The 26,571-nt window shown below is 46.6% G+C and overlaps 1 protein-coding gene across 1 annotated transcript in view; it reads left to right on the top strand.

Annotated features, from left to right (window-relative positions):
• The window catches only part of PCP4 (Purkinje cell protein 4), a 55,820-nt gene extending 30,467 nt beyond the window's left edge, over positions 1-25,353 (top strand). The window contains exon 3 of the mRNA XM_060009792.1: positions 24,946-25,353. Coding sequence (XP_059865775.1) covers positions 24,946-25,073 — 128 coding nt within the window. The 3' untranslated portion in view covers positions 25,074-25,353. The remainder of the gene's footprint in view (positions 1-24,945) is intronic.
• Positions 25,354-26,571: the final 1,218 nt, after the last annotated feature.

The following is a 26,571-nucleotide window of genomic DNA, read 5'->3' as shown; positions in this document are numbered from 1 at the left end:
AAAGTCTGTCTTTGGAGGTGAGAGGCATGTGGACATATCTGAGTTTGATAAGAGAATCCCCCCGCCACCCAATCCAGGCTGTAGGTAAATGCCCAGAAGGAAGGTATCGTTCTGAAATACCATGGGGCTCACTGCCATTGTAGTTTCTTTGAGATGTGAGTAGCCGAGCAAAAACTCAGCACAACTTGAATAGGTGCTTCTTCCTTGGAAAAGAGGTCATGGCTTGAGAAATTTCTAGTAGGTGTGGGATTATGCTAGGAGCACCTAAGGTTTGGTTTGCTTTGATATGATTATACAATTACTAACAATGAATAAGATCAAATGTTGTTGTACTGGGTACTCTCCTCTCCTTTCTTTGAATAAAACTAAAAATCATACACATTTAAGTTTATCTCACCTTTGGATTTGAGGGAACACACACACACACACACACACACACAGAGTAATTTTGTTTTTCTGCTATCAAGTAGGTAGAGAGAGATTGATTCAGAAGGACCTGCATTCATAGGCAGAGAGATACACTAACACTTATCTGAGCCTGACTTTTCAAATAAGAAATAAAATTCAAATAGTTATTCCCAAAGCACTTTACACACTGTCCACCCCCTTTCCCCCTTGGCTCCAGAGCACGCAGCAGATGCCCCATTTTTTTCCCTGTGGTATTCTTGATGACCTTTCTATGCCTATGCATCGACTTGGGCAGATTGTCTGGGGGTTCATTTAGTCTATCACCTCCCCTTGGTCTGTGGAAGTGTGTGGGGCAAGGTCTTGTGTGCAAGGATGGAAGATCAGCTTGGAGTAGAAAGGGACTGCTTTGAGGCCGGGAACAGAAGGGGACTTACTGTGTGTTTACTACCACACCCAAGAGAGAAGTTCAGTTCTGGCAGGAGGTGCTGCCGGGCTGGTCTGGTTCCCTGGGCCCAGGGAGGTTAGGATGGAAGGCAAGGGGGGAAATGCAATTTCCAGAAAGGCCATGGAGGGATCATCTCCTGTAACTGCCTGCGGTGGACACATGGCTCGGTTCTGCTTCTAATACCAGATGGGATAAATCAGAGTCTGAGACTGGATGGAGAGAATTTGGATGTGTGTCGGTTCTGCAGGCTGCTCAGGGTTCTGGAAGCCGGGGCGGGGGGCTGTGAAGCTCTCCTCCACCCTGAGGATGTAATATGCCAATTCTGCATGAATCTCAGTACGAGTTATGTGGAAACTTACCGCGCTGAGCCTCTAAGCCCCTTCAAACAGGGAAAATGATAACCTTGAATGTTGAGCTGCCACAGGTCTCAGAAATGTGCAGGTTAAGCTTTCAGAGACTGCATCTGGCTGTGGGAAAAGCACCCCCCTAAAGTAATCGATCACTAGGGTGTGCAACGATTCCCAGGCCAAGAAGCTCTAAACCGGTTTCCTGTTAGAGCGCTAAAACCTGCATGAGGTCTCGAATTCACCTGGAATGATGTATTGTGTGTGCTGCCCTGAATCCCGAGTCACACAGAGCTTTCGAGGTGAAAAATCAAACGGTTCTGGTCTCTGTCGGGGGTCGCTTGGCCCTTTCTCCCCTTCTTTTTCTGCATTTGAAGTAACCAGAAAAAAAAAATTCGAAACAAGAATGGATGAAATACGAACACGGCTTCCAAATACTATTAGCAGGACGTGCCCTTTGTGCTATTGGCTCTGAACTCTCTAAAGAATCTCTGTTCCGGAAGGAAGATATGGATACACATGTTTGCTTCTGATATTGATCCAGATGAGGAAGGAATGAAACTGGAATTGCTTATGAAGCCTGGCTTTTAATCAGGGTATCCACACACACCTGGTCAATGGGTAATATCGTTCAACAAGTGAATCGATTCTTTGTGAAGGTTATTTTAGGGATTAGTGCTGACAGGGAATTTATTACTGCCAATCTTAGTTACAGGGGTGATTTTCCCCCTTCAGGCTGAGCGTTATAATAACGTCAACGTGCTAGTAACGTGCTTGGACAAACACGATGCTTCTAATTCAGTGTCTTTGGAGTAAACATGCTTGAAGCATCGTTAATAGACATGGAGCCTTTTACCTGCTCTTGGTTATAATTCTCTACGTCTTTAGGCGCTTGCATAGTTTAAAATGCTCTCACACACAACCGATTCCGTGGCCGACTTGGGAGGTGGGTAGGGGAGGTGATGTCAGGCCAAGTTTCTTGAGAAGTCAGGTGATAGGTCCCAAGGTCACATAAATCATCTGGACCGCCATCTAAACACACCAGCCTGTCCCCAAGTTCGCTCTCTCCTGAGTTCTCCTTGACGGGGAGTCTTGGGTGTAAACTGGCCACTGGGGTGGGCTGTGGTCTGAACCCATAGAACTGAAGGAAGTTAACAGACTTACACCTTGGCCAGGCTGGAAACCGTAGTCTCATCAGCACCATCTTTTCATCAGTTTACTTAACTGTTCTCTGGCAAAGAGGTGTGATCACAGGCTAATTACAGGGACAGCCCTGCTGATTTTCAAAACTAAAAAACTGAAGCGATATTCTAATTTGTAGGCTTATCCTTATTTCCTCTTCCCTTCCCTCCTCTCTTCCTGTCTTTTAGAGATTATATGTTACAGCTTTAGACTAACTGAAGATAGAATTTTGTATCATATGGAGAAGGCCCATATGCTTTAGCGAAAATAATGAAGTTATAAATTATGCTGAAAGAATTGCTACTCAAGATCTTTTTAAGCCTATGAAGTAGCTTGTACCAGGAAAATGATGATCCGTCTATCCTTTGCCCCAATCAGGAGATAGGAATATTTCCTATTCTGCTTATCAGTTATTTGTATGGACGTAATGCGTCTCAAGTGCTTGAATAGGTTTTGCTCTTTTAAGTAGGTGATACATTCATAATTTTATTTATAGAATTAATTTGCACAGCAAACAGCTTTTCAGAAGAGAGAAACAACTAGAATTTCAGCCTGAGCTACATTTCAGCCTGAGCTAAGATGGTTGAAATTTGTAGGGTTCCTATCAGTGGGTGTATCTGTGATTACAAAGGCATGTAGAAATCCTTTTGAGCAACAGAATGAGCTGAATTGTCTTCAGAGACTGGACCTCCTCTTAGGCTGGACCTGCTGTCTTATCTGAGTTGTGCAGGAAAAGGAAATCTCCGTGTCTCTGTGATCATCTCCTGGCATCCTTAGAGCACCCTCAGAACTCACTCAGACCCAAGGGCAGAAGTCTCCCTGGGTCTCACCAGAAAGTTCTCTGCCAGCGATTCTAGAACGTCATTGTGGGGTGAGCCCCAGGGGACTGTTGTGTGTTTCTGTAAAATCCACGCAACACGACTGATTGGTTTTGTCCAACATTCTTAATCAGTAACGAGTTGGAGTTTCCAATCAATCCTAATTAATTGCCATGATTTGGCCCTGAATTCAGACGATTCAGTCAAGAAATGGTGCTATTTCACTCCAAGTACAATTTTTTATTCTTTCCTAAGTGAGCCCCTCGTGCTCAGGAAGTGACCACTTTTCACTAACTTTGGCAAGCTGAGGACAGACTGGCTCTGAGTCCTCTTTTAAAAAACTTTTAAATTGAAGGATAACTACTCTACAATATTATATAAGTTACAGGTGTGCAATAGCAATGGACATTTTTAAAGGTTATACTCCATTTATAGTTATTAGAAAAAGTTGGCTGTATTCCCCGTGTTGGACAGTATACCCTTGTAGCTTTTTTTACACCTAGTAGTTTGAACCTCTTACTCCCCTATCCCTATATTACCCCTCCCCCCTTCCTCTCCCCACTGGTTACCACTAGTTTGTTCTCTATATCTGTGACTTCTTTTCTGTTACATTCGCTAGTTTGTTGTATTTTTTAGATTCCATGTATAAGTGGTATCATAGAGTATTTATTTGTCTTTCTCTGTCTGACTCATTTCACTCAGCATAACACCCTCCAAGTCCATCCCTGTTGCTGCAAATGGCAAAATTTCATTCTTTTTTATGGATGAATAGTATTCTACTGTGTGTGTGTGTGTGTGTGTGTGTGTGTGTGTGTGTGTGTCTCACATCTTCTTTATCTGGAATCCTCTTTTTAAGAGTGACTTCAAAATGTGATAGTGGGTTTAGCTGGCCCTGCGCTAAAAGCTAGTCTAGCAGACCAGCAGCATCACTGTGGCTTTGCCTCACAGAGGGCAGGTGCCTCCCACTTTGGGGGGAGGCAGGAGAACAAAGGCCGTGGATCACCACAGTGGAGGTTGTCTCGAGGTTGGCACGGTGTCACCCAGCCACAGGCTCTAGAAGACAAACCTCTATAAGCTCATCCTCAGCTGTTCTCTGATTGCTGCCTCTTTACATCTTTGGCTCTCTGCAAAGGACAGGGCTGGCTGTATCAGTTGTAGGGTCCAGGGAATATTGAAAGCATGGGCTCCTTCTTAAAAATTATTAAGCAGATCATTCAGTCCAGCCCTGGCTATTCTGAGTGAGGGTCCCTGCGCACGTTGCCTGCCGTGCAGCCGGCCCGAGGGGTGCCACAGACAAACTCCTTTGTAAAAACAATTCAATATGTATCATTCATTTCACAATATGTTTTTTCCCAGCACATTCTAAATTGCTACCCTGGTTTAAGCACAGCAGATAGATAATGGGAACTTTTTAGTATGAGAACTGATTTGCATCTAATTAATTCTCCAAGTCAGGGGTGCAAAACTTCCCTTCTCTTTATATGTTTCCTTACCTTTTAATGGCCTTGGCGAATATTCCTGGATCACTTTGTATATTGGTTGTGACTCTGTAGGATTTCTGGTTTGGGTTCTGGCTTTGAAGAGGATTAGAGATGGCTACAGGGTCTTCGGCTGCTGGAGAGGGAGTTCTAAATCCCCTCCTCCTGCTTTGGGGCAGCTGGGACTCCTCAGACCAATAGCACACAGCAGAGGGGAGGCCTGTGAGTGTCCGGGCTGGGACCTTAGGAAACTGGCAGCTTCTGCTTTTTCTCTCTGGGAACGTTTGCTGTGGGAGAAGCCAGTTGCCACTTAAGAAGTCCTGCTACCTTAAACCATGATGCTGTGAGGAAGCCCAGCTAGCTCGTGGGGCAGCCATTTGGAGAGATGCCCACCCAGCCAGTGACTGTGCCAGCTCTCCCCACCCGGCTGACAGATGTGTGGGTGAAGGTCCTCGGGTGACCCCAGCCCCAGGGCCTTCTGGCTGCAACCGTGTGGGCGTCTCCGTCCAAGAGGAGCTCAGCTGAGCTTGCCAACCTACAGAACTGGGGGCAAAGAATACTCAGATCTTGTGCCTAAGCTGCTAATTTGGAGTGATTCATTCCCCGGGAATAGTTAACTGGGACACACGTAACCCACTCATCTTTGCTAACCCATCGGTTGCTTCTCCTTCACTCACTCTGCCCTCCTTCAAGTATATCCTGGATCATTTTCTTTGCCGGTTAGTATAGCATCCCTTCAGAATGCAGACCTTTGGGTCCTTAATAACCAGAAAAGCGATGCTGCAAAACACTCTGGACTCTAGCTTGGTTTTGCTCCTTCATTCATTCATCCATTTATTCAGGAAATATTTGCTAAGCACCTAATATACGTTGGAGATGGTACTCAGAGCTGGGGATGCGATACTTTAGAAAAGCAATGCCGGGAGAGTGAGGTCGGATGTCCTTAGTAACGAATGTATCAGTCATGGTCCCGGGAGGAACCAGAGGGCACCTTCCATGTGAGTAATTCGAGGAGAGTTAACTACCAAGGGACCATTTGCAGAGGTGCGTGCAGGGTTCAGGGAAGCCCACAAAGAACAGCGTAACACCTCAGACTAGAAACCGCAGGGCCTGCAGGGAGGCAACAGAATCCAGAGAGGGCGCTGTGTGCAGAAGCAGCCTGACAGGGGCTGTGGTCTTCTGAAGGACATAGCTAAGGCTCGGGCAATTTTGCAAACTTCTAGGGTTGCCAGATTCAGCAAATAAAAATACAGAATGCCCAGTTAAATTTCAATGTCAGATAAGCAAAAAAAAAAAAAAAAAGTATAAGTATATCCCATGGAATATTTGGAGCATACTTATGCTAAACTTGTTTTTTGTTGTTTATCTGAAATTCAAATTGAACTGAACAGTCTGTATTGTATCTGACAACCCTAGCAGGGAAGGAGGCAAGGGAATAGATACCCAGATCTCGTTCTGTCTGTCTTCTGATTGCCTCTAGGACCACCCTTGGGATGAATCCAACCAAAGCCACAGCACAATGGTTAGGGAAAGGGTGGAGAGTGAATCAGGAGGGGCGAGAGGTGAGAACTGCCTTGCATCTTACCCCTGCACTTCTCCGACTGGGCTGTGGGCCAGGTCACCCGTGCCCTTCTCAGTCTTCCCTAATTAAAAATGTAGCCTGTTATACTGTAAGTGATTGCAGCTTTACAAAGACAGAGTAGGAGTGATTTTTGTACCCAAATTCTGGATTGGTTTCAGGACAAAAATAAAAGGAAAGAAAAGAAAAGCAGTCCATCAATATCATCCTTTTATTTTAACTGCGGTGTTGTTGGTTGGCTTAATAATTCTAAAAGAAGGAAAACTGTCAGACCTTTTGGGAACGATGACATATTTGACATTCTTAGAGCAATTAGGCTGTCCCTGTAAAGGTTAATGTGTGTTCACACAGTCAGTTTTAGCCTCCCAGCTCAACTCAGGTGTCATTCAAGGGTCAAGGGAGGTGGCCAGAGATGGGGGGTGCTTACCGGGAATGCAGCCAGGACGGGGGTGAGGCTGGACGCATCTCAGTCCAGTCTCAAGAGAAACCTTATGGAGAGGCCAACCAGAAAAGGGGGTGGGGGGCAGAGCAGGCCTGGATCCCCCCTGAAGTCAGGGTTATTGGGACAGTAGGGAGAGGACAGCAGCTTACAGCCTCCTGGGGTTTGGGGCCACCAGGGCCCAAATAGGGATGGGGCATGTCCAGGCCCCCTCCAGTGAACTGGGGCTGGAAGCCACACCAGTTTCCAGAAAAACTGCTTTCAGTGTGCATGTGGGATCTACTGTGTCAGTGGGTAACTCAGCCAGCCGCCCTGGCCACCAGAAAGGTGGGAGAAGGGGGGCTGCCAGGACTCCAGGTGTCCCCCGGGAGACCTGGACAAACTTCCGTCTGGCCTGGGGCAGGAGTATTGATCTGGGATGGACGGCACCGTGCTCTCCCAGCCAGCGCTGCCGATTAGAGATGCTAACCTTTGCCTTCCCTGTCCTGGGGAGGCATCAAAGAGCAGATTTGCTTTCATTTTGGTCCCTCTTGGATTCCTGGGTCCCAGAACTTTGAATTAAACTTCAAACTTGTGACTGTGAGATCAGCTGCTTAAAAGAATATGAGAAATGACCATCTCTTTCTTTTAATTAAGTACAAACCAGAACCCAAATCTTCATCCCTCCCCTTCCCCACACAACCAGGGAGATTGTTCTTTCGGGCACAATGGTGAAGATATTTCCCAAAGAAATGAGGATTTGAGCCCCTTTAATATAAGCCAGACTTTGAAACTTCAAGAGGGAAGAAGCAAGACTGTGGGATCATTGAATTTAAAAGATAATTATTTATAGACTTCACTTTTTCCAGCATTAAGGTGAAGGAATATTTATTATTATTATTTACAGAAATTGCCACTTATGAGTGAGAAGGCCAATTACTTGCATATTACTAGATTTAATTTAATAAGACATTAAAAAGTTATATTTTTCTTGAAGATTACCCCCTTTCTCTCAAAAAGCGAACTAAAGAATAGATGCTTCTTATCAACCCTCTGGGATGCTTTTGGGTTCTTGCTACAGCTGTCCTGTTCCAGCTGCCACTTTCCTTCTTCCTGTTGGGATCTAGAATTGAGTCGACCAATGATCAGCTGAAATATGTATTGATTCGACAGAGCCAGACCTGGGGGGCCGCAGGGGAAGGATGGGAAATGGGCAGATGACGAGGTGGCCTTCCTCACAGTATTTATGAGAACACTCCTTCCAGGAACTTACGATTATGCGAAATGGAAGCTCGCTCTATTTCTGTGCTTGGCAAGTGGCTTCTTCAGTCTTTCCAAAGCACATTCTTTTCTCTCTATCCTTCCCCCCATCCCAGACCCTGAAGATAATTGAAAAATTGAACTGTGCTCTGGCATTCATTTAGAAAGCAAAATCTCCTCGGATGTCAGAGGGATGCTTTCGTGGCTTTGGTGCTGATGCGAGGGAAGTCACTCTCCCTTTAGACTCGTCCAATCACAATCAGCTCACAGAGACAAGCATCCTACATGGCAGGGCCCATTTCCCACAGCACAGTGATCACTAATCGTGCTCATCACAGTGAGATGAGGCTTCTTGTCTCTGGCCTTCCTTAGGCTTCGGGGCTGCGGGGTTTCGGGGTTTCAGAATTTCAAGGCAAACATGAACCTCTTGGCAGTTTGAATTGATGTGCGCTCACCAAAATTCAATTTCTCACCAGCCCATAAAGACCTTGTTTTTATAGTGAGCTTTAAAGATGAGCTGGGTCATCAGACACAGCCCATGGCGATGCCTGTTGTAGATGACACTGCATTTTCTGGCTGCTCTAAATGTTCCTCCCAGGTAGTCACGCTCAGTAATTGTTTCCTAGGAATTTCAAAAGGAATAGAGAAATGTTTAGCATCAAATTTTTGCTGGGTCTATCCATGGAAGAGCTGACACCACATCTGCCTCCTCTGCAGGGCTTTTCCCCTTTCAGTCGATTGCTTTTAAGGTTCTTTACTTTTTAGCCATTCCCCTGATCGCAGAGCTTCTGAACCTGCTCGGCGGCGTGGTCTGGCCTGAACACCCCTTCTGTGTCTCAGTTTTCTCGTGAAGCGGGTGGGGGAAGGGTGAATCCCCAGAGTCTCTGGCCCCTCTGCCATTCTATGGTTTGGCCATTTGCTGGCGGCTCATTCACAGTGAAGCATTTCACTTTTTTGGTCCCCATGTCCTCTTTGTGGGACGATGTTCTCTTTGGACTCTTGTCTAATTTGGCTACATTCTGATTCTGTCTCTTTTCTGTACACATCGAGGGAATGTTGCCAGTGAGTCCAAAGAAGAAATGAGATGCTATTTCTTGGTGGAAGTAGTAGAGGGGAAAGAAAGTACAGTGGACAGAATCTGAATCAGATTGTCACTGGCTGTGGACATGTGATAACTAACGTTAACTATTTCAACAAAATGGGTTAAAATGGAAAAATACGGCCTTTTGTCTGGACAAACTGCATTTCCGAACGTGGCTTATTTCCGTGGATGTTTCTGTGGTGTTCATTCAGGTTGACAACGAGGCTGCCCGGCTGGGGACCGGCCTCCAGGCGAGGACAGGTGTAGACAACAAGAGTCCATGCATGAAAGGGACACAAAGAGGTGGGTGGCCTCCTAGGGCGAAAATGGGCACACCTGTGCACATAAAGAGGCTGCTGTCAGTGCTCCCTTGACCCCTGAAATTAAATTGTTACTGTGATTTTGCAGCCAGAAGGTATTGCAATTTTCTTTTGAAACTTTATAACCATTTCCCTTGTGGGCCAAGCAATGCCACCATTTGCCCTGCATCATTGGAATGGTATGTGAGGTTGTCAGCGGTGTACCCTCCCCAGCCCCATGGCAATTGAATATTGAATTGCAGCTACTTCTGGAAAATGTCTCACTTGCATTTTCTATCAATCCAGCCCATTGACATCTTACATGACAACAAGGCGTGCAGGAATGGCACTATAATTTTGAAATCATGAGCTAGATTAGTGTAGGGAAGGCTAGCGTAGGGAAGGCTAGCGTAGGGTCTTTGAAGACATTGTGAGCGAGCTGCAGATAAGATGTTCAGTCTTTCAGTCTTTTTCTGTTCACACACCTCAAAGGTGAACAAAACAAAACACAAATCTTGCCAATTCCGTATCTGGGCTGGAAGCAGCCTCTAGGTTGCCCTGGCCATTCACAGCTGACAGAATAGAAGTCCCTGCTGTGTACATTTTCAGTTCAGCTTAAAATGACTTTAGTGAAAGGACAGATGCTATGGCTCTGGAAGCACATTGTTCTCGAGCAGACGGTTAGACTTTTTCTCCCCCCAGCATTAGACTGTTAGACTTTTTCTCCCCCTAGCATTCTATCTAAATTGGTTTCTCTCATCAGTTTCTTGTCATCAGCCTCTACTTAATGCTCCCTTGAGCTGCTGCCACCAAAAATGGATATTTTTTCACTGCTTCCATTTTTAATCTAGACAGGAATGCTTCTACTACCTCCGTTGATAATTAGAATGCTTCAAGGAACAATATTTTCATGCTGGTCTTTTGAAAAATTATGTGTTATTAAAAATTTATTTCAAAATTAAATCCTCTTTTGATTATGTTGCCTGACACTGGAAATCGTTTTCTTTTTGGAATTCTTGTAAGAAAAATATTCTGCTTTATTTTTGGTCTGTAAGGACTTCTGGATGGCGGGGGAGGGGCCAGATGGTCTCCGTACAAAGTTCAAGGCCTTGCTTTCCTGTCACAGGGTCACATAAAGCCCTGGTTAAGCAGGGCTCGTGGGACCGAGCACAGCCCACGACTGGATTCTTCCCAGGTGTTCTTCACCTGAACCAATAGAGGACTCTGGGGCTTTAGCACATTTCCACTTACCTGGGAAAGCACGTCTTATTCATTTCTTCTTGGGATTACTCGTCAGAACGTTATTATTAAACAATGCTTAAAACTAAAACCCAAACTCTACTGTGAGCTCTTCCTCCCGCATCTGAGACGCTCTGTGGGATTGAGCTACCTCGCCCAGAAACCGCATCACTTTATGCTTCCTTGGGTGTTTGATCTTATTCTCTTTTTACATATATGTGAACCCATCTTCCCGGTAAGTAGAATAACGAAGCCCAAAGCTTAAAATGACTCACGTCTAAAAAGCTCTTTCCAACAAATCAGCAAGCACTTGGTCATGGGCTCTTAAGATAGTGTCACTTTAAGAAAGCAAACAGAAGTGATGTGTTTTTGCCTGAAACCTACAAAATGGGGTGCGGAAGGAAGACTGACACTGTGGGATCAAGAGACCAGAATGTGTTGAGTCTACACGCACGGGCCGGCAGTTCCTGGAGCTGAATGTGCATCTCTGTTGACGTGTAAAGACGCATTTGTGCACAGAGGCTCGCACCGCGATGCAGAGCCCGTCCCTGTCTCAGGACGTTTGTGAAGCACAAGGTGCATCACCAGATGGGGAAATCAATGCCGATGGCAGCCTCGGGTTTAAGCTGTTGAGCTGTAATGGGGATTGATCGGTCTGGCTGCAGCTGGACCTGGTAGGTACCGAGCTCTGGCCATGCTTCCCAGACCTGCTTTCAAAGCTTTGCTTCCGAAGTCAAATTCTATATACACAGCGGACACATCTGCCCAATAGTCTTGTGCGTCTAAGAAATCTTGTAATCCCTGAAAATCTGCCAAGGAAAACACCTGTCCGCCTGGATTAAAGGCACAGGTTTGAAGAGCTGGAGCAGTATGTGTCAGGGGAGAGAGCGCACCGCCTTGCTCAGCGGCTGGCGGGGGTGGGGGGTGGGTCCAGGAAGGATGCAGAAGCACCTGTGATGCTGCTGGAGAAAGGCCTCTCTAATCTGTCAGTGCCTGCTGCAGAGAGCAAAGGGGAGGAAAAGAGAACCCCAGGTCCAGAGTCTGAAAACAGCTTTGGTCCCTCTCTGGCGTCCATGTGATGGTTTTCCAACCCACAATGCTGTTTGCTTTCCATGTCATTCACAAAGCTTGGCTAATTTCATGAGAACCCTAAGGCTTGTCTGGCCTTTGTCCTCATCAGCTTTTCTCCTCCGGCTCGGAGTTCTGGAATGCATTCCATCTGCCTTAGCACCTACCTTCCCCCCACCCTTTTTTTTTTTTTCACTTTTTATTTTATATTGGAGTATAGTTGATTAACAATGTTGTGTTAGTTTCAGGTGTACAGCAAAGTGATTCAGTTATACATACCCATGTATCTATTCCTTTTCAAATTCTTTTCTCATTTAGGTTATTACAGAATACTGAGCAGAGTTCCCTGTGCTCTAAAGTAGGTCCTTGTTGGTTATCTATTTTAAATATAGCAGTGTGTACGTCAATTCCAAACTCCTTTAACTATCCCTTCTCCACACCATTATCCCCTGATAACCATAAGTTCCTTCTCTAAGTCCATGAGTCTGTTTCTGTTTTGTGAATAAGTTCATTTGTATCAATTTTTCTTTTTTAGATTCTGCATATAAGTGATATCATACTATGTTTCTTTTTCTCTGTCTGACTTACTTCAGTCAGTATGACAACTTCTAGGTCCATCCATGTTGCTGCAGATGGCATTATTTCATTCTTTTTTATGGCTGAGTAATATTCCATTGTATATATGCACCACATCTTCTTTATCCATTCTTCTGTCGATGGACATTTAGGTTGCTTCCATGTCTTGACTACTGTTTACAGCACTGCAATGAACACTGGGGTGCATGTATCCTTTCGGACCATGTTTTTCTCTGGGTATGTGCCCAGGAGTGGGATTGCAGGGTCGTATGGTAGCTCTATTTTTAGTTTCTTAAGGAACCTCCATACTGTTTTCCATAGTGGCTGTACCAATTTACATTCCCATCAACAGTGCAAAAGGGTTCCCTTCTCTTCATACCCTCTCCAGCATTTATCGTTTGTGGATTTTTTGATGATAGCCATTCTGACTTGTGTGAGGTGATACCTACCTTCCCCCTTTAAATCAAATTCTCTAGAATGATGCAGTGAGGGGAGTTAGAAATTCAATGGGGTCAAGTGAGGTTTTTTAGTATTAATTAGGTGCATTATGCTGCTTTGAAGCTACTTGAACATGTCCCGTGATTATGATTGCATTTGACTTTTCTTTCTATTTCAAACTTGGGAACTTTAGAAAATTCTCTATATTGGTGAAATTTTCAGAGTTTAATCCTTTAAAGCTGGTATTTTGAAGTTTAGACGCTGAGGAAAAAGTGAGTCTGAGAAGGTTCCACCCTTCTGAAGTGGTAAAACCAGGTAACATAAATGAAAGGAAAACCCTCCAATTATTTCAAAGCTCTGAAAGGAAGAGAAAAAAATGGACCTGAGGCAGAATGGAAGGAGTGGGCCAAAACCTGGTTGGGGAAAATGCCTTCCTAGGAGCTCCACCTAGCTCATGTTCATTTCTTAAATTTTCAAGCACTTGAAAAGCTACATACTTTCAAAAGCTAGAAGGGGAAGGGTATGGCGAGAGAAGCTGATGCCCCATGAGCAGAAAAGGAGAGATGAAGCAGGGAAACCTGCGAGTGATGGTTGGCAAAGGTTACTGGATATGCAGGCAATATTTCTGTAAAAACCCCTGAGGTTTTTAAAGTATTAAGTGCTATAAAGAAATGGCCAGCCATATCAGAAATTGGACAGATGTATATATCAGAAGAACAAGCATGTAGTTAAGTGAAGACAATGAAGCCATACTATGCACAGGGATGTGTATTTGAACTTGTTATCAGCTTGAAACAAAACGCCTTTAAATGAACTATACCCTTATAAGGACATATGTGTAAGTAGATGAGGTTTATCTATAAGAACCTGAAACCCTAAGATAACAATGGCTTAAACAAAAACGGTTATTCCTCTCTCATACAAAAGGAATCTAGAGGTAAGTAGTCGAGGGCAGTCAGGATAATTTCAAGGAACATCAAGCATCTGTATTACTGTTTTGCTATCCTTAGCATAAGGCTTATGGTCCAAAATAGTTGCCCAAGCACCAGCCATTTCATCTGCATTCCAGCTAGTAGGGAGCAGATAGGAATAAGTAAAAAGGGCAAAGGGTTAGCTTTCTTTTAATGAGATTTCTTTCTTTCTACCCACATTGCATTGATCAGAACCTAAGTCACCCAACAGTAAGGAGGATAAAAAGCTTATTCTGGGTAACCATGTGCCCAGCACCAAATCAGGGGTTTTATAACTAAGAAAAAGGGGGTCAATAGAGGCAAGAAATCAACTCGGCCACAACACATTTCTACTAGTGGAGTTTCTTGAGCACTTACGTACCTGGCTGGCTTGCATGGAGGGCAGGTCTAAGGTGTTAGATGACTCATAAGTTCTCCACATTCCCCTTACCCCTAATCAGCTTGAAGTCTTCAGAGTGTGAAGGAGAGAAAACTGTGGCTTTTCTGAGAGGTCTGCTGTTAAGTGAGTTAGCTGCTGATTCCTGGGAAGGAATTTTCACCACGTACTGCGAAGAGGAAAGAAACATCTGACGTGTGATCCTCGTGTCCGACAGGTTCTTATTTACCTACTTTCATTCAAGTTATTCTCCAGCACATACTAAAGAATTTTCTATGTAAATAAAATGAAAGCCTGCTATCTGATGTCATCCCTTTCCTTACACAACTCCCCTCTCCTCCCACAGCCCCACATAAGCTAGGTGTGCCTGTAGGAAGGAGATGGTGGCACAGACAGCAGAATCCACTCTTGCTAGATTCAGCTGAAAGGGGTTTATTACAGGTTATTGGTGCCTTGCAGAATTTCTGAGAGGCAGAGAACCCAGCCCTGGCTGTGCACAGCCAGGAACAATGCATACGGAAACACTCAACCACACGGCAAGTTCTTCCAGCAGAAGTCCTTCTACTGCTGCTGCTGCCCAGCCCTTGGCACTGGGCACAGGATGCTTGATGTCTGCCGACTGCCCTGGCGAAACCCTGTGGATGCCTCTGCCTCTGTGTCTGCCAGATGGGGCCTCTTCCTATGTTTGGTTGCCTCTGCTGGGTTCACTTCTGCCTTCTCAGATCCTGCCACGCTGCACCTATTGGGCTGGCCCTTCGCCTGGGTGGCAGAATTCTGCTCCCAGGACACCTGTGGTGGAGGGAGAAGGTGGAAAGAGAGGGTACTGGGCAACCCAGCCTGTAGGCCCCCATCTATTACCACCAGGGGATAACCCTGAATTTGTCATTGCTCTTTACATATTACAAAGCAGCCAGTGCACACTCTCTTGTAAATGTCTTGAGACAGAAACAAGCCTTGATTCATTATCACGCCCATTTCAAACACAGGGGAGGATGTGAACCTCAGAAAGGCAAATCTGACCACACTCAGTCAGTTGGAACTTGAATTTGAGGCTTCTCTAGCGAAGCTGTTTCTTACCATACCTCATCGCCTTTATTTTTTTCCTAGAAAATGGAGACATTTTGGCTAGTGTCATGGGCTGAATTATATGTCCTAAAATTCATCTGTTGAAACCCTAACCCCTAGTGCTTCAGAATGTGACTGTATTTAGAAATATGGCCTTTAGAGAGGTAATGAAGGTAAAATGAGATCATTAGGGTGGGCCTTAATCCAAGATGCCTAGTGTCATTATAAGAAGAAATCAGGACACCGGTACACATAGAGGGAAGAGCGTGTGAAGACACAGTGAGAAGACGGCCGTCTACATGCCAGGGAGAGAGCCCTCAGAGGAGCCAAGCCTGCCCACACCTTGACCTTGGACTTCCAACCTCCAGGACTGGAGCCAATAAATGTCTGCTGTGTAAGCTGCACTGTCTGTGGTGGTTTGTTAAGGCAGCCCTAGCAGATTAATACAGCTAGGAAACCGATTTTGCCTTTCCAATAGAAAAACTTTTTTCAACGATATTTATATCGTTTTTTGGTTCTCTTCCTAGACTTAATGAGTTTGGGGAAATTTTTGGTCTCACCGGTGCTTATTCTTTTCCATTGATTCCCACAGATGTGCACTTATCTGATTACCTAAATGCCACAGCTGGGTAGTCATCTGAGCAAGGTGCATCCAGGTAGGGGCCAGAGAAATGGGATTATGGGAGAGAGAGGCTTCATATTACCAAAGCCTGATGTGAACAGTGGAGGCTGTGGGTTTCAGAATGCCTCTATTTTAGGACAAAAGAGAATTTCTCTCTCTTGGAAAAAGCTGTAAGTACCAAAAGGGCGCTAACTTGGTAAATGCAAAGTTAGGAGAAATGGCAAATGTGTTTTCATTTGATGCGAGAGAGAACATTGCAGTTGTGGAAAGCCACCCCCTTGCCTGCCGCCGCTAACGCCTGACCCTGCTCATTAGTCTCTGCCGCTTAGCACAGGACTGGAAAATTGCAATTCTCCGCACCAGCAGCCTCCATTCAATAAATCCTGAGCCAGCGGGCAGGAGCGAGAAATCGCCCAGAGCTCGGAGCCCGGAGCTGGCTTGCTGGGATTCCACGCTCCCACCCAGCAAGGGAGGCACTGTTTTAACTCAGGAACAACTGGCTGAGGATGCTGTGGCCTCTTCCTGTTCATTTCCAGCTTTTTAAAGAATGTGTTGTGTTTGTTTTTATTGGCGTTTCATGAAATGGCTCTCTGTGTCAACATCGTGATGAACTAGGTATACCAATTTATTTTTATTATTATTTTTTTCCCAGGAGGAATTGACCTTTTCCCTAACATTAGCTGCCTTGTTCTCTGGATGTATTTTGACCCAATTTGAGGCTTAAAGGATAAACATTCCAATTCTTACTTTTCTTATTTGTCCCTTTACTTTTCCTGCCTGGAGGGCTGGGTTTGGATCCTTATGAAGGAAGCCATGCTGGCTGTCCTTGGGCCACTTGGTGGTAGCCCTGGTCCGGAGAGTGTCAGTGGCCAGCTCTCAGAGTCCCCAGGAGCCCGAACACAATGTGTCAGTTAGCTTACATGTATCGAGGGCAACCCAACTGACCGATGTTAATTCTTTCCAAGTTAACATTATTCTTTGAAAGAAGGTAGGACATTCTAAGAAATTTGGCATTAAAATACCCCATTTGCAGGGCATACTAAGTTAAATGACTGTTATTTCTTGATGGCGTGCTAAAATTTAGGTCCTTTTATAGTACGCTCTGTGCTTTGCCTCCTAATCAAGGCAAACTCCTACTCAGGACAATTATATCCCAATTTACTGCTTATGTGCAAATTTCTGATCGACAGGATTAGGCCTTAGGAGGTAATATGTTTCTAGAAAATAAATCCTAAAATATGGAGGGTTATAAATGTGTAAACGAAAGCCTTTACCTGTGTGTGTGTGTGTGTGTGTGTGTGTGTGTGTGTGTGTGTGCACACGCGTGCACAAGCCCCTGTGTTCACGAATTACTGCCAGTATCTTTAGGCAATGACTTTGCCTCATTGTAAACAAATGTGAGAGTTCCTTTGATCAAGCATGGTGGTTAATATGATATATTTTGGAATGATGCTGAATTTCCAACTTTTAAAGTCATATCCTGAGCTGTTGCAGGATCCATGAGTAGCTCTGTTATACCTTGGATGACTACATGTCTGTTAATTTCTACAGAATTTATGCTAATTATTTGAAGTCTGCCACTTTGATGGTATCTGCATGGATGAAGAATACTTTTTCAACAAGTGAAGAATAATTTTTCAAAAAGTGTTTTCTCATTGGTGAAGGGCCCCTGCCCCCCGCTCCCAATCTGGGCAGGTGGGTGTGAGGTTCGCTTTGGGTTCGGGCCTCCTCCCTCCACTCTGTCCCCTTCCCAGAGACCTTACCTGGCCACCTTAAAGCATGCACAGTCGCTCTCCCACTCAACACCCTGCTTTATTTTTGAAGTTTCTGAAATTCTAATACTTATCCATGAATTTACCTTTTTATTTTCTCTTTTCTCAGGAGAGCAGGGTTTTGTGCTTGCGCTCTGTTTTCTCACAGCCCCTAGAACAGTGATGGGCCCGTACGAGGCCTTCCAGGTCATTTGCCGAACGACAGAATTTGGTATAAATTCTCCTGGACCACCTAGTAAACGGGCAGATTTTCCAAACTGGTAGATGGTACCATGTGTTTAGACTTGGACTATTTAAGATTTCTTTTTCCCCCTAAGCAACATTAACTGGTCCATACAGAAGGCTGTCATCTTGGCCTCTGTCTAAGGCCCTGAAAGGAACAACATCCTGGGGAATAAAAACAAGACCTGGATTCTGAATCAGCCCATGGCCAGCACTCACTGGGTGCTCTTGGGTGAGGCACCTTACGGTCTCTGAGCCTTTGTAAAATGGGGACGGTGGATATCCCCTGCTGCTCTCATAAACGTTTGCAGAAACCAGACAAGGCACAGAATGCAAAGTTACTTTAGAACCTAGAGAGCCCCAAAGTTAGATTAGGTCTGAATTGTGTCTCCCTCCAAATTCCTATGCTGAAGCCCTGACCCCCTGCCACCCCCCAACTGCCATTGTCCCTCAGAAGGTGACTGTGTTTGGATATAGTGCCTTTGAAGAGGTGATTCAGTTAAAATGAGGTCATCAGGGTGGGTCCTCATCCAATCTGACTGGTGTCCTTATAAGAAGAGGAAGAGACCCCAGACCATGTGAGAACATGGCAAGAAGGCAGCCGTCTACAAGCCAAGGAGGGAGGCCTCAGGAGAAACCACAGCATCTGACACCTTGGTCTCGGGCTTCCAGGCTCCAGAACTGTAAAAAAAAAAAAAAAAAAGTCTGCTGTTTAAGGCACCCAGTCTGTGGCATTTCATAATGGCAGCCCTGCTGGTTAATACAGCTGCTCAGTACGAAATTCTGATGGGCTGTAGGGATGATCTGTGTTTATCAGTTCACACTCTTGTGTTTATCACGCAAAGAGGATTGTAGTCTATCAAACCGTTCTCCCATTGGATGGATTTTCATGACAGCATCATAGACTTGTCATATGCATTTGGGATTGTCTTTACCCGGTAGCAGTTCCTTCCTTTTATATTTATGATTCTCGATTTTCCATTTGCCATCAAATGATCTGTAAAAGAAAAGCCACTTACGTCTAGGAAGGAAGATCCGTTTAATGCTCAGGGAAGACTGGTTCTTAACATAGCGACATCTTTAAGAAGGGCTACCTCAACGTTTCTCTTATGATATAAAATGAAAACCAGCAGGGCCATTCCCTGTCTCAGTTTCTGCAAGGAAAAGGCAATATCTCAGGAAAACGGTGTAAGGAATACCTAGAGCCGTGCAAAGTATAGATCTGAATAGGACTGGATGTTTTCCTGGTAGGGAGGTCATGGCAGCGCTGAATCCTGAGACATCCCAAGCCCCAGGGAGCACCATTTCTTCATCAGGCTGGGGCCATCGGCAGTGCTCTGTGTTGTGCCTGGGTTGTTTGATGAAGTGTCTTCCCAGGGAGGAAAGTCTAATTGCTTGGGACGCTTTTGCAGCTGTGCCTTTTGTTCTCAGAGAGGAGATAGATGGGGACACGGAGAGATGGATAACGGGTAGGTAGACGGATACTGTGGTGGAAACAGTCAGCTGTCCCGCCTGATAGGTTTTTTTTTTTGTGGTCCGCGGGCCTCTCACTGTTGTGGCCTCTCCCGTCACAGAGCACAGGCTCCGGACGCACAGGCTCAGTGGCCACAGCTCACAGGCCCAGCCGCTCCGTGGCATGTGGGATCTTCCCGGACCGGGGCACGAACCCGTGTCCCCTGCATCGGCAGGCGGACTCCCAACCACTGTGCCACCAGGGAAGCCCCCGCCTGATAGGTTTTAATCCTCACCTCCTCAGACTGCCTCATGTCTCTGAGACCAGATGCTCCAGGCAATGGGCCTGAAGGTCTGTGGGGGGCCCTGGTCCACGGACCATGGCGGTTGGGGTCCTACTCACACCTCCTGAGCTCTACTGTCAGGAAGTGGGTTTTCCTCTCATTCTCCAGGGGAGTTGGCAATTGCTATCTTTTTGTATCACACCAGTGGATTGGAATAAATAATCTCTTGACCATTCTCCTGGTAAGCTTTAGAACTCCTTCGTGGAGGGACATACAGAATGATCAAATTCCAGGACCCCAGACAGATACAGGTGATAAGGACTGCTCAGTCCCCGGCAGTTTACAAGGCGCTCAGGCTCAAAAGCCACCGCCAGGAACCGAGCGGGATGTATTTTGTCCACGTCAGGCATCGGGACCCTGAATAATAATGTCAGGTGCAGCCCACCCAGTGCAGATGTGAGTGGCAGCAGAGGACAAGCCGGGTGGCTGCAGGGAGATCTGGAAGTGAAGACGGCTCAGGTCCCCTTCACAGCTCACCGAGGTCTACTGTCCCTTCTGATGGAGAAGCTGTGCAGAGCCCGGTGCCCTCAGGGCCTCCCAGCGGCAGGGACTGGCACCGCCCTTCTGCGCTCTCCCAGGTGTCTATTCACGGGACCTGGGAGTCCTCTTTAGGTGGAGGAGTCTCTGTGCTTTGTGCTGCTGAGCAGGGACCGTCCCAACAAACACAAGCCCAGCAAATGCCACAGGCCACCTGAGGGGCCTGATGCCTTGACGCCCCTGCCGGGCTGTGTTTGGAGGTTGCATGGCCGGCCCTGCTGGACAGCATCCCTTCCCCTTCGCGTTGGGGCCCAAGCACCCGTAAGTCTCACCACTGAGCAGATGCAGGGCCCTGGCCGGGCTGGAGAACCACGTGACTGTCCACAGCCGTCTCTGACGTAGCAAGACCTGCCCGTCACAACTGGGCCTGCATGCAATTTACACCATGGCCTGGATTTGCACATGACACTGGTGACTAGGTGCAGCAGGCTTTTAAAAAGGTTTTTTAAAAATTCTTTTTGTCGTGCTGTGCGGCTTGTGGGATCTCAGCTCCCAGACCAGGGACTGACCCTGGGCCACGGCAGTGGAAGCCCAGAATCCTAACCACTAGGCCACCAGGGAACTCCCAGAGCAGGCTTTTAAAAAATATTTTTACTTCTCCATTTTTGAGATGAGCAAACTGAGACTCAGAGAAGCTAAGAACCTTCCTGAGAGCCACAGAGCAGGCAGAGACACCCCCAACCCACCTCGCCTTGACCCACAGCCCTGCTTCTGCCAGCGGCCTCATCCGGGCCGGGAGGGTCTGAGGGTTGGGACGGAGTCAGCTCCATCCGCCAGGGGGCTGGAGGGCTCTGTCTGCCTGACGTGAGGCCTGCCTTTTGTTTATTCTCTGACATGGTGCTGGTGGCAGGCACTGCTCTGGGCATAGAGGGGCTTAGCCCACCCGGGGCTCCCTGGCATGAGACTCCACCACCAGTGGGAGTATCGGAAGATGCCCACCTCTGCACGCCTGGGCACCCCTTCTCCCACCAGGGCCCTGACCATCCCCTAAAACCCTTTAGACAACGCTTCTTGACGTCATTCCAAGTGGCCACATTTTCCATCCGAGAGAGGAACCTCACCTCTTCCTCACCACGTCACCTGAGGTCAATGCCCCACGGAGGCTTTGCCGTGGCACCTCCCAGTCTCCTCCTCGAGAGGCCATGTGGTGGAAGAGGGGCTGAGGACCCCCTGCCACGTGGAAATGAAACGGTTCCCACCCAGGGTGAGTGACTTGGTGTAGTCCTCCAGGAAAGGCCTGCACTGGACAGCCGCCTGCCTTATTGATTAACGGACTCACTTGCAATCATTGGTCACTCATGGAACACCTACGATGTGCTGAGCCCTGGCTGAGCCACTGGAACAAGGCAGGTGATGTCCCTGCCCTTACAGAGCTCATGCTGTAGTGGGACAATGGACCACAAACTAGGGAGGGGAGCAGAAAGTAGAATAAGATAGTGATCGCCCCAAGGAGAGCCACATGCGGTGGGGGGAGGGGATGGGGTGGGCCCTGGAGGGAGCACACCCTCCTGGGGCCCTTCCTGTCCCCAGTGGGCATGGCTGAGGTCCTACCTTTGGGTCTCAGCTGCTGCTGGTGGTAGGCATCTCTCCTCTGCCCTGGAGTGACGGGGAAGGGAGGTTTTCGTATGGCCACCCTGCACCCTCCGTGGTCACCATCACCCAAGTCATGGGAGAAGAGCCTGGCAGGCAGCTTGATGACTGAGATTTCTGCAGGGCCAGGGGCTCTGGGCACTGGCAGTGGTCCCTCAGATGCTCTCCTCCATCATCCCTTCCCTCCTGCAGAGTCTGGGGTGCTCAGAGCTCTGCTTTTCTAGCTCCCAGGACCACATGGACCCATCTCCAGACCCTCACATCATTTGCATTGAACACTGTGCCACCGATTCTAATTAGCTGTCCCCTCTCCACCACAGTCTGGGTCCCCCTCCTGCTTTGCACGTCCCTGGACGGCTCAGCTGGAGTAACCATGGCAGACCTTCCCCAAGAAATGCTGACTCTACAAAGTAGAGAGAGTAACGATTCCTGAAATATTAGTGGTTTCTTTTTTAAACACTGGAATACTTTTCAAACGAGGGAGAAATCGATAAATCACTTTTGGCTGAAGATATTAGTTGAAGATATAATTGTGAAATTCATTTTTATGACCCGCCCTTACTGTCTCATTATACATTCCCTAAATATACATAATTTTCCGCATCTTCATTCATCATGTGTCAAAAAATAATATTGCTGTTTTCTTCCATTATTGTAAAAGGGAAAAGATAAACCAGGCTATTCAAAAGCTTCAGGCTGCAGCAACATTTTAAATCTGAAAAAGAAATCTCCCATCTTCTGTTGAGTCAGAGTTCATTCTCCCCCTTTGCAATCACGGTACAGTAGATGCAAGGGTTCCTCCGGGAGGACAGGGGCTTGGGTCTCCAAACCATCTTATGACAATCTTGGTACAGAAGCTGCTGCTTCTCCTCCCTGCTGTGGGCAGGTGAGCTGGAGCCATCACATTTCAGGTTCGCTAGATATTTGCACTTTAGTCCCGGGCTCATGTGATAACATTAGTGAAACATTTTTAAAGGATGAACTTGAGGTTCAGGAAACTCCTATCCCTCCTAATGGCCCTGTCCCTTAGAGAGTCTCTGAAGAAAGGGCCCTGCAGTGTGGAGTAAAATGTGGATGGCTACCCGATGCAGTAAGAGACAATCCCACTATTCTCCATATCATCTGGGTTCTCATGGGTTAAAAAAGATTGCCCCAAATAGTCCCTGGACATTGGTGCACTCAAAATCTCTGCATTTAGGGGCCTCGGCAGTCAATCTGGGATAGAGGAAAACAATTCTGCTGATTTAGGTCATGGACCGATCAGTCCGGCAAGGCTTACAAAGCCAGCATCCTCTCCTCCCAGATGGAGGCGGGATTGGAGGGCTCCGGGCAGAACCTGCTTAGTCTCTGGGAAAATTGAGAGGAACCTGCTCAAGGATCTACAAAGGAAATGTCACGCAACCAGATGCATCTCTCTCTCTCTCTCTCTCTCTCTCATCTATCTACTTATTCTATCATTCTATCTATCTATCTATCTATCTATCTATCTATCTGTCTATCTATCTATCTACCTGTCTATCATCTATCTTTTCTAACTACCTAGCTATCTAGCTAGCTATTTATGAGAGGGAGAGAGAGAGAGAGAGAGAGAGAGAGAGAGAGAGAGGGAGAGAGATTGTGTGAGAGAGAACAGGACAGAGTAAACAGGAGAGAAGGAACCTGTCTCGCATATATTCCCAGTGTCCTCTACCCTCTATGCTGGGGGCACTGCCTAAATACTTTCATCCAAGGGCACTAAGACAGGCATTGAAGAGATGGACCACATTTAGGTTAAGTGATGAACTCAGGCTGCCTGGTGACAAAGTCAAGTAATAGAGCCTTGTCCCTGCTCCCTGGCTGGGCTTCCTCTCCTACCTCAAAGGCCCCCGATTTTCCCATCCCCAAGCTAGACGTGCTCCTCACACTGTCCGGCCCCTCTGCTCCAGGTGTGAGCCCAGGGTGGCAGGGTTGCTCTCCGTCCAGGTGCCGAGGTGGGTTCTGCCCCCAGTTCTTCCTGGAATTAACCTCAGGACCTTGTTTGTTACTTCATCTGAAGCCAAGTAGCTGGATCTCAACTCTGCCTGCATCTTGGAATCACCTGAGAGGCTTTTTTAAAAAGTAGGGCTGTCTGGCCCTACCTGCAGGGACGCTGATTTATCTAACTTGGTCTTGTTCTCAGGAGCTTTTCTGCTGTGGCCATACAAAGAGGCAGCCCTGAGTCTGGGGTGGGTCCTTGTGTCTGTATTAAAAAATAATGCCTTTGGGACTTGCCTGGCGGTCCAGTGGTTAAGACTCTGTGCTTCCACTGCAGGGGTCATGGGTTTAATCCCTGGTCCAAAAAAAAAAAGCAAAATAAATAATGCCTTTAATGATTCTAATGATTAACTTTCACTAGACCGAAGGAATGATTAGAGGGTTTTATTTATCTGTTTGTTTTCAGCATTTAGCTGGAAAGGTCACATCACACAGGGACAATCAGCACAGGTGATCACTTCGCTTTGGCTTGTATCCTATTTTCAATGATCGTAACCGTGAATGAGTTCATTCCTCTGCCTTAGCAAAAAATGCAAAGCCTACCTTGTTGGAACAAAATGTAAGACTTGTGAAAGTCCAGCTTGATTGTGAAGGTCGAATGGTGTCATCCATCTGTGACAATGATAAAAAAAAAGCCCTAATTCAATAAGTAAATCTCATTGGTAATAGAAGGGTGTGTGCACAGAAACTCAGTGACTTTTTTAGCTCCAGTGGTTGTATCTCTGGGTCCATATCTGTAGCACTATTTAAATTGTATCTACATGAGAAACCAGAGGAAAGTAACATCATTGCTAAAATTTAAAAAGAAATTTTAATTGAAATATAGTTAATTTACAGTGTTGTGTGAGTTTCAAGTGTACAGCAAAGAGATTCAGTTAAACATATATATATATATATATATATATATATATATATATATATATTCTTTTTCAGATTCTTTTTCATTACAGGTTATTACAAGATATTGAGTATAGCTCCCTGTGTTATACAGTAGGTCCTTGTTGTTTATCTATTTTATACATAGTAGTGTGTATCTGTTAACCCTAATGTTAAATGGGGCCATAAGAACAGAAAATCATGCACAGAAGATATCTACGATGTTGCGACTGTGTCTTTGAGTTTCATCGTCCCTCCCTCACAGGCGTAGAGGCCAAGCAGCCAGAAGATGCTTCTTCTGAGCTCGGAGGAGGTTCAGGACGCACTCCACAGGCTTGTATTTTGCAAACTAGGTCTTGTGCTGGGGGTGGTGCCACATGGTGCCCCGGAGGCTTTGTTGATCCAGAGCTGCTGTCCGTCTTCCTGCTTGCAGCTCAGTGATTGCCTTATGTTTGTGTTTTTCTTGCTCCAGATGGGCAGAAGAAGGTTCAAGAGGAGTTCGACATCGACATGGATGCACCAGAGACAGAACGCGCAGCAGTGGCCATTCAGTCTCAGTTCAGAAAATTCCAGAAGAAAAAGGCTGGGTCCCAGTCCTAGCGGGAGAGCCCCTTCCTAGTCTGCCTGAAGTCACCACCTTCAACCACCCTGTCAAGAAATTAAAAGAACAACACCTTCGAGGGAAATCATCTGCACATGATACCCACGTGCACCGCAGTCCCGCAATGCATGTACAGAGACCCGTGATATTTATACCCTTGTAGGAAGGCATAGACTATGCAATTGTGAGCGGCTTAATATCTGTTTATCTCCAGTACCATTCCTCTCGCAACTGATTATTTTCCTTGATGTTGTAATAAAATGGAGTTGAGATGCATGATTCAAGTGTCTGCCTCCACTTCTCCCTTTATATTAACTTGGGAAATTACCGTTGCTAGAAGTAAGGCTAGATGTCTATTTTCTTCTCCTTCTAAGGGTTAGAGCCGAAACACGGTGGGTGCCCTCTGTGAGGAGCTTTCCTGCTGAGAACGGAAGATGCGTTCTCAGTTGTGCCTGTCTCATTTGGAGAGTTCTAACCTCTGACTGGCGATGGCGATGAATTTTCTTCTTATGATTGGATTAGAGCCCTGGATCCTGGGGTGCTAGAGAGTCAGAATGTTCCCTGGGGAATTAAGTCTCATCCAGGAGAACAAGAAGGGGGAGGGCGATGCATCTGTTTAGGGGCAGTCACCCAGGTTTACACAGCAGGCGCATTTTGCATTTCGGAGCTCCGCAGGGGATGCCCCCACTATTGAGGGCTGGTCTGCCGCTCACCAGCAGCTCTCCGTACCTGGGGTGCTCCAGAGCCAGGTGGCTCTCTGGTCTGCCCTCCCATCCCCTCCGCAGCTCCTGACACCCCTCAGGGAGTGAGTTGCCACCTGTTAGGATTATTTAGCACATCCTGCAATTTGGAGAAGCTGCAAGTTCTCTCCCATCCCAGCTCTTCCCCTGCAAACCTCGTAGGTGAATTGCTTCCCACACCCCAAAGGGTAGGCAGGGAGGAGAGGGCTGTCACATGCAGAGAACACTCCTTCGAGTCAAGAGCCAGGGGGCGGGGTGAGTGCCTACCTTGGGGCCCCAGGTGGCAGGAGGCACCCACCCCCGAGACTGGCTGTTGGTTGGAGCTGTGCCGCATGAGAACCTGATGTGGAAGCTGCATTTCGTCTTCATTCCTTTTTCTGGACAGTTCTCTGGGGCTGCTAGGGACAGGGCGAACTCGGGCTCCTCTGATGGGTTTCCAATTAGACAAGCACTAGTTAGGATCATTGGAGCACTGGCAAGCAGCCAGGGCTTCTTGGGATTCCTGATGACCTGTGGTCCCCGCTGAGAAGAGGACAGTGGGTTGAGGGAGCTCTCCATAGAAAGCTTCATTAGACAGCAGGGGTATGAATGTGACGTAGTCTTCTTTGGAGTTCCCTGGAGCACCAATGTAAAGAAAGTTGGGAACAAAACAAGTGCTTAAGGAATTCCGATGAATTCCCTCTACATCCCATCTCACAGCAACCCCATTGCTCCCTCATTCTCTCCAATATTTCACATAAAGGAAGTGGGATATCCC

The sequence above is a fragment of the Delphinus delphis genome, chromosome 4 (genome assembly GCF_949987515.2).
Source record: "Delphinus delphis chromosome 4, mDelDel1.2, whole genome shotgun sequence".
Lineage (NCBI taxonomy): Eukaryota > Metazoa > Chordata > Mammalia > Artiodactyla > Delphinidae > Delphinus > Delphinus delphis.
Note: the sequence above shows the minus strand (reverse complement) of the source record. Positions and strands in the feature narration are given on the sequence as shown.